This window comes from Silurus meridionalis, chromosome 29, assembly GCF_014805685.1.
Source record: "Silurus meridionalis isolate SWU-2019-XX chromosome 29, ASM1480568v1, whole genome shotgun sequence".
NCBI classification, from domain to species: domain Eukaryota; kingdom Metazoa; phylum Chordata; class Actinopteri; order Siluriformes; family Siluridae; genus Silurus; species Silurus meridionalis.
Window position 1 is genome coordinate 755,641 of NC_060912.1, and position 7,500 is coordinate 763,140.

At 40.5% G+C, this 7,500-nt stretch overlaps 1 protein-coding gene, 1 long non-coding RNA gene and 4 other non-coding genes across 6 annotated transcripts in view; 5 read left to right on the forward strand and 1 right to left on the reverse strand.

Moving 5' to 3' along the window:
• LOC124382132 overlaps window positions 1–1,507 on the forward strand; it is a 2,522-nt gene extending 1,015 nt beyond the window's left edge. Inside the window, exons 2-6 of the long non-coding RNA XR_006924984.1 lie at window positions 266–349; window positions 604–651; window positions 845–906; window positions 1,108–1,156; window positions 1,344–1,507. This is a non-coding gene — a long non-coding RNA (uncharacterized LOC124382132). The remainder of the gene's footprint in view (window positions 1–265; window positions 350–603; window positions 652–844; window positions 907–1,107; window positions 1,157–1,343) is intronic.
• Window positions 13–149, forward strand: LOC124382303. The gene has a single exon (XR_006925012.1). It is a non-coding gene; the product is annotated as a small nucleolar RNA SNORA16B/SNORA16A family (small nucleolar RNA).
• On the forward strand, window positions 377–514 carry LOC124382302. Its single transcript, XR_006925011.1, has one exon. It is a non-coding gene; the product is annotated as a small nucleolar RNA SNORA16B/SNORA16A family (small nucleolar RNA).
• LOC124382301 lies at window positions 693–774 on the forward strand. The gene has a single exon (XR_006925010.1). It is a non-coding gene; the product is annotated as a small nucleolar RNA SNORD103/SNORD85 (small nucleolar RNA).
• Window positions 1,200–1,275, forward strand: LOC124382311. Its single transcript, XR_006925021.1, has one exon. It is a non-coding gene; the product is annotated as a small nucleolar RNA SNORD99 (small nucleolar RNA).
• A 207-nt stretch (window positions 1,508–1,714) lies between the features above and the next one.
• ctps1a (CTP synthase 1a) overlaps window positions 1,715–7,500 on the reverse strand; it is a 7,194-nt gene continuing 1,408 nt past the window's right edge. Inside the window, exons 3-19 of the mRNA XM_046844254.1 lie at window positions 7,466–7,500; window positions 7,211–7,311; window positions 6,998–7,114; window positions 6,588–6,671; window positions 6,419–6,499; window positions 5,933–6,084; window positions 5,674–5,806; window positions 5,494–5,582; window positions 5,083–5,177; window positions 3,938–4,000; window positions 3,806–3,849; window positions 3,627–3,723; window positions 3,483–3,538; window positions 2,996–3,092; window positions 2,421–2,565; window positions 2,234–2,333; window positions 1,715–2,085 (exon numbers count right to left, since the gene is read on the reverse strand). The exon at window positions 7,466–7,500 is cut by the window's right edge and continues 136 nt beyond it. Of these exons, the coding sequence (XP_046700210.1) occupies window positions 2,249–2,333; window positions 2,421–2,565; window positions 2,996–3,092; window positions 3,483–3,538; window positions 3,627–3,723; window positions 3,806–3,849; window positions 3,938–4,000; window positions 5,083–5,177; window positions 5,494–5,582; window positions 5,674–5,806; window positions 5,933–6,084; window positions 6,419–6,499; window positions 6,588–6,671; window positions 6,998–7,114; window positions 7,211–7,311; window positions 7,466–7,500 (1,474 nt within the window). The 3' untranslated portion in view covers window positions 1,715–2,085; window positions 2,234–2,248. The remainder of the gene's footprint in view (window positions 2,086–2,233; window positions 2,334–2,420; window positions 2,566–2,995; window positions 3,093–3,482; window positions 3,539–3,626; window positions 3,724–3,805; window positions 3,850–3,937; window positions 4,001–5,082; window positions 5,178–5,493; window positions 5,583–5,673; window positions 5,807–5,932; window positions 6,085–6,418; window positions 6,500–6,587; window positions 6,672–6,997; window positions 7,115–7,210; window positions 7,312–7,465) is intronic.

Sequence of the window (7,500 nt, forward strand, 5' to 3'; positions counted from 1 at the left end):
AGGGAACTGATGAATGGCTCTTATCGGAGGTGTTCCTGTTTCCTCATAGCAGGCAGCAATCATAAAGAAGCCAAAATCATCACTTTTACCGACGGTCGCTGTGCGGCTGCTTCATAGTCGCTTCAGCAACATTAAGGAAAAGGACATTCTTCTTTTAAAATTCAGAATAATCCTGTTTTTGGAGGGGCATTAACTCCAGAATGAAGGAATTGTTTAATGTTTAACTGGGTGATTTTGCTAATAATAAAATGTCTTGCTGTTGCAGAGGAAGCCGGAATGTTCCGAGCTCTCGGCGTGGTCCAGATGTGGCCCGGTGGCTGAAGACGTGATCCTGAGCTGATGCTTTAAGGTAGCAGTCTGTTGTTTTGAATGTTTTTCCGGCTCTTATCGAAGGCGTCGCTGGTTCTTTTGTAGCGAGTGACGATCAAAAAGAAGCCGAAATCAACACTTTTACCGACGGTCGCTGTGCAGCTGCTTCATAGTCGCTTCAGCAACATTAAGGAAAAGGACACTGAATTTTCTCCTCTGGAGTGTTTACACTGAACTTTACATCCATGTTTTATTCTGGGATTTGTAGTAACCCTGAAATGTTTTTCTTTACAGATGAATGCAGGTTAATCTTGCTGAAAGGACATGAAGAAGAGTTAAAAGGTAACCTGGAAATCCTTCATTTGACCTTGAATGTTGCTGGACCTGACTGTGATGACTCACTTGCCCTATCTGAGAGAAACTGTTATGAAACAATCTTAAATCCTCATTTTATTCTGAGTCAGTTTCCCCTCCCTCCTCCTCCCCACTAGTTAATACAAGGTTTAATCAGTTTTTTTTTTTTTTTTTATAAAAGACTGGTGCTGAATCAGCGGTCTGATGTCGGCGGTCCGATGTTGGTGGTCTACCTTGACTCAGGTAAGACATTTTCATTAGAAAGTTTTGAAGGCACGGTTTCTGAGGATCTCTGCTCTGATCAGTGAGACCGGTTCTCCAACTACGTGCAACAGTACCGGGGGGATTTAGGCTGCTGGGGCTCTGGTGCTTTCTGCAGCTACGCTACTTCCCTACACAAATCCTAACCACTTCAATCAACCTGTTTTTGTTTTTCTTGTCCAGGAGGGAGTCTGAGGCCTGATGTTGGACCATGTTCAACCTGATGCATCAGGTATGTGTTCAGCTTGTAGCTCTTGATTAATTTCTCCTCCTGAACTGATCAATGATGACTCCATTTTTTAAATTGGTGACTGCTGGATGAAACTTGCGGATATGGGACTGAGATCAGCTCATGGTTGGTTCCCTTCAACTACAGTGTTTAATAGCGTGCCTAATTTATTTATTCTTTACTTTTATAGGATGGAGCAGATAAACATCACCTGATGCAGACTTTGAGGACCTACTGCTTACTCTGATCACATGACTAGCAGCTGAAAACTCATCAGATGAATGATCTTTTACTTTGCATATTGTCTGCATTAAAAAAAAAAAAAAGAGAAATAAAATGTTTTTATAAAATAAACTGAATTTTGTGTTTTGTGGATGAGGGTTGTGTTCCAAACTAATGTTTGTCTTTGACTAGAATATTTCTGTAAATTGTTCATGCATTTTTTTGGGTCATAAATGAGTACACCCCCTCTTCCTGTTCACATTTAATGAGTGTATGAAAGTTAGAACAGGAGAAAACTGATTCAACTTGAAGGTAAAATCTCAAATAAAATGCCTGAAATTCAGCACAAAACTTTTATTTAAAATGTTGAGGCCAGAAACCCCTGAAGATAAAATTGTGTTCAGTGAGTTTCTCAAACAAAAGGAAGAACAGACAGTGATCATACAGGTGGAGGCTGGTTTGGGTTGAGAGTAAGAGCAGGGTGGAGTATTAATAAAACACATTTGCTAAATAACATACCTGTGTACATGTATATAAATTATGCAGTTTATACATTTTCCTGACCAGATGAAGCCACATCCAAAGCTGAATTTATTTGGATAAGTCAAACTACACACCAGAATGACTGCTTTATGGAAAATTTGAACAAAATACACATCAAATTAAACAGGAAAGAAAAGTAACCATTTTTTCTTCGGGTGAATTCAGTCCTGCAGAGGAGAGAGGGGAAAAAGTTATTTTAAAGCAAATTAACACTTATCTGGCAACCCTAGAACATGCTTTAACTTATGGCAGTTAAACTTTTATTTAAATTTGCAAAGATTTATGTATCAAATACAAAAATTGAAGAGAACGTACTGTTGATGGTTGTGATCAGTCCTGGGAGATGGAGGGCAGTTTCAACTCTGCTACCTCACAATCTGGAGAGCTGCTGCCACTGCGGTCGCTATACCGGTCTCTGAACGGAAAGAGAGAGAGAAGGATTCAGGAATAGAATTTATCCTGCATGAGTGGTGAAGTTTTCAGTGTGTGTTTGGTTCCATACCGTGGTGAGAGCTGGCATCCTCTCTGTAGGTAATTTTGCAGTTTTCCAGCTGCAGCCAGCAGCAGACCGAAGTACGGCGGGGAGGGTTTTATCGGCCGGGATGTGAACTCAGGATGGTACTGTACACCCACGAAGTACGGATGATCTGAGAGATCAAGAAGAAAAGTTTAAATCAGAACAGAAACTGCTCATTTTACATGCATTAAAACATTCAAGCTACTTGAAATAATAAATATATTCTCAATACTGTAAATTAAATTTTTCTCTTCCATTTGAAAAGTACATTTCCAATGTATTCATTTACAAATATTTATTTATTTTTCAACAAATGTATTAATTTTCCCCAAAACTCTTATTTCACAGTTGACTAAAATGGATTTTTGAACTTAATTCTTTTGTTCTTCCGACTCCACTGTTTAAGACTAAACTTTTCAGCTCATAAAACTAAAAACGAGTACGTATCTGTGTATAAACTGCTGCATGGGAAAGGAAATGCTCAAGTTTTATCAGATCGTATCAGTAACCTACCGAGAAACGAAAGCAGATGCCACTTCCTTCAGAAACATCTTACTCACCATCAAGCTCTATAACCTCCATCCTCTCTCCCTCCATGTCCTGCCCCACAAAGTGGAAGCCTTTCTCCTCAAAATTCTGTTTCAGCTCTGGATTGACCTGCAGATTAAAAAAAAAAAAACGCTACACTTCATGACCATGTTTGTGGTGTTGTATTTGTAGGATTTCAGCAGTGATGTGAAGATCCCAATAACATCATGGCAGATTAGACGACTGTTCTAGAGCAAACGACTGCCCGTCATGTGAGAGACCTTTCACAACATTGTTTATGACACTCAGATTTAATTCTGGCACTGAGAGAACTTCATCATCATCAGTGTTTCACTTGTCACATTATGCTTTTTGCCTGCGTTCACAATAGAAAATGTTCTTCCCCCGATTTCTACGTTTAATGGATTCTAACGATGGATACCAGAAACAAACTCAACAGCACTGGTGTGATATCTGCTAAACAAGGGGGAATATCTGATCAAAATAAATGAGACGTACTTCAAAACGATGTCTGTGCCTTTCATCGACGTAGTCTGCGTCTCCGTAAAGCTTCCCTATAATTAAAGACGATATAGTTTAAATAAAACACAATGATCCTTTTAAACTTTATAATAAAAATGCAGATCCTGTTTTCACTCGTACTCAGTATGCTGCTCTTGTTGTTGAAAATGGTCCGTCTCTGCCCCAGCCTCATGGTGCCTCCCATCTGTCCCGGGTTGTGCTCAGGCATATCGATCACCTACAACGCAAAATCGAATCTTTTCACATCCCCGATTCATTTCATCCATTCAGCCATTCGAGTAATTAAATTTTCTACTCACCACAGGGTGTGTTGTTTCAGGATCAAACTCGGTGGAGTTCGCGTCTGTTAAACAAAGCAAAAGGGCCACGTAAAAGAACGCTCTGAACTTTCTCTCATTTCGGCGGAACTAAATGAATGAAGTCGGACGTACCTTCCCAGCCCAGCGTGTTCCTGGCGAACTCACAAACTGCAAGCTGCATTCCCAAACACACACCTGAAACCGACAAACACACCCTTTTTACTCATTGATTGAAGGATCACGATCGGCCGCTTGTGCTGCTTCGAAGGCAATTAAACCATGGGTGTACATTCTGTGCATGTGTGAGAGAACATAACTCTCTCATACCAGCAGGTGGCAGTAGTCTACGTTTGGGACAAAACAGGAAAACCAGAAGTAAATATCTAACGCAAGGAGCGTTTCCACCTGCCGCAATCATTACTAATAGCTTTTTTCAATCACATCTGCTAAGTTGCAAAGACGAGTACAAGAATGGCAGGAGTGCTCCTCATTCTCTTTTTTGCTAACGAGCTCCGCCGCCGTTTCGATATGCAGCCAAGAAACAGCTGATGCCGTCTGACTCGAAGCAACGGTGCGAAAAAAAACTAGAGCTGACCGAAACTCAACCCTCTGACATTCCCAGACTAATTTTCTGTATCATATCTTATGAAAAATTTTTTATAAATAAGCCATCGGCTGCCCTGATTTCTAAATAAAGGCATCAGGCAGATAAAAACCCATATTAGTCGACCTTTATCACTGATCAGACAATTAAAATGTTATTTATACAGCTTTAAATATTATACCTCGTCCCAATGCAGCATTACAGAAAACATGTTTGGCACCAAATCCACAGCGACATTTATCTTATTTTTACAAATGAGCAGTTCTGGGATTAAGGACCTTGGACAGGGGTCCAGGAGTGGCAGCTTGGTGTGGCTGGGATTTAAACTCACGAACTTCGGATCCAAAGTCTAGAGCATTAATCACTATCGTTCCACCTTTTCCCATATTATAAAAATAAGATGTATGATTTATAATTTGATACCTGTGACTGTGGTGAGGGAAAAGTCTCATTGAGAAACATTGAGAGGAACCCATCTTCATCCTCATCAACAAATACTCATTTAATCATCAATACAACATTCGAGTTCTGTTCATGCCGATTGGAGCACTTAGTCATTATAGCAGAACTGTTTATATTATTTACAGCCCCAAATTAATTTCCTTAAGTTAAACCGTCCACAACACAGACACACTCTGTTCATACAATCTCCATAAATATGCTCCACTCTTACCTAAAAAGGGTTTCTTCTGTTTACGAGCCCAGCTGATGGCCTGAATCTTGCCTTCAGTTCCTCTGACTCCAAAACCTCCCGGGACCAAAATCCCACTGCAAATTGTGAACGTAAATAATCAACTTTTATGATTAATACGAATTCCATTTATATTACATTTCAACATAGACGTTATAATGTGTAACACACAATGTAAAGATAAACAATGTCCGATTCATTTCTATTCTATTAATGCAAACACTCCTGTTTCCAGCTCGTTTGAAATTTCCTCGTTCTCACTGTGAACGCTGAAGTTTTTAATTAATTATCCTTCAGTGAATTGAACTTGCTGATGAAGTCAGAAAAAAAAAACAAATCGATGTAATAAATGATCATTCACAGATCTGATCCAACCATTGGCTGATCACTTACTCTGCACTGCACAGCTTCTGCCAGGCTTCATGGTATTTTACAGGCTCCTCCTGCAGAGTAACAGACTCCAAATCTGCAGAATCGATATACTAGAAAGGGAACAAAAACAGAATTTAAAGAACAAACCACACACTGCAGTTTTCTACGTGTCCACGTTGCATTTTCTACTGATTTACTTACCTTAACCTCTAGTTTATGGCTGATGGCGAGGGCCGAGTGCTCCAAGGCTTTGATAACCGAAGCATAAGAGTCGGAGAACTTTGTGTACTTTCCTACCAGAGCAATAGAGCAAGTCTCCAACAGTCTGTCTGACCTGAGACACAAATAGAATGAAGAAACATCAGAACAGACAGAAGAGAGCTAAAAAGCAATAACATGTACGAGTCTGCCGTTTCTACCACAACTACACCGAGATCCAATCAACAGATCACACACACACCTGTCTGACATCTCTTTCCATTTAGCGAGCATCTTCCTGGGCCTGCCCTCGATTGGCAGATTAAGCCTATGGCAAAAGTAGTTCACGACACCCTGCTCCTCCAGCAGCAGCGGCACTCTGTAGATGGACGAAACATCATGGACGCATATGACCTTGGTAAAGATACGAGAACATACCATTAATACCAGTGTAGTAGTTTTACAGCTCACACATACAACCAGCTTTAGAACAAAAATTTTTTACTTTAATTAGATGTAATTAAAGCAGAAAATATACATTTCAATCAAATAAAAAAAGTAACATTTTGTTAGATATGTTACTTTAATTATAATTGAAGCTAGAGCTTGGGTTTGTAGATGAACTACTGCCACCTTGTGGACACAGCTGGTGCTGCGTATTTTGGCAAACTGGTAAAATATAGGCAACTTATTAAACTTTGGTTAAACACACAGAACATTTTCAGGCATGGACTTCTAGGAATCTCACCTGTTCAGGCTCCACATGACAGAACATGGAGATCTTCTCCTTCACGGAGTTCTCGAGTGGAGTACAACAGCGACACATGATCTTAAAAACAAAAAGTAAAACTTGCCTGTGTGACCGGAATTAAAACAGATGTTAAATATGTATAAAAGACAGAGGAAAACATCTGTACCAGGTCTGGAGAAAGGCCGAGTCCTCTCAGCTCCCTCACGCTGTTCTGCGTGGGTTTGGTCTTCTGCTCACCTGTAGCACTGGGCTAAACATCAGACAAATCAGATATTTTACTTTAATTTATTAAAAAATTTATAAAAATGAAAACAATGGCAGCTCCGTGAGCAGAAAACATCTTGTTGATGAGAGAAGTCACGGTTCTGAACGACAGGAAGGAACTCTATGAGCAAAAAAAAGTCCAGCATGTTCTGAGATGCTTTTCTGCTCAACACGGTGTAAAGAGTATTGATCTCCTGATCAGACTTCTCTCGTGATCAAGGTGTTACAAGATCGTTACAGAAACCGGAAGAGAAACGTGTTCAAAAACAAAGAAAGGTCTGGGTGGAAAGGGATCTGATCAAACAAGCTCACCTGAGGAACAAGACTGACGTGGATGTTACAGAAGTTTTCCTTCTTCACTTTAAATTGGAACTGCCTGAACGCCTCGATGAAAGGCATGCTCTCGATGTCTCCGACGGTACCTCCCAACTACACACACACACACACACACACACACACGGATCTAAACCACGTACAGGATTCATAAATCACATTAGAATATCTAGCTGAGCTTTAAACCCCTACCTCAATGACACACACTTGAGGCTCCACACGATCATAATCCACAGGGATCTTGGCCTGCTTCATCACCCACTCCTGAATGGCGTCGGTGATGTGCGGCACCACTGAAAAAGGGGATTCAAATCAATTGTTACAGGAGGCCGTGGTGCATTTCTTTTCTCCTGCATGCACAAATATCAAACCACAACCTTCACACACGTCCTCCAGGAGACACAATCAAACATCAACACACACAATCCAAAAGCTCTGCATTCTCACCCTGCACGGTTTTCCCTAGATAGTCTCCTCGGCGC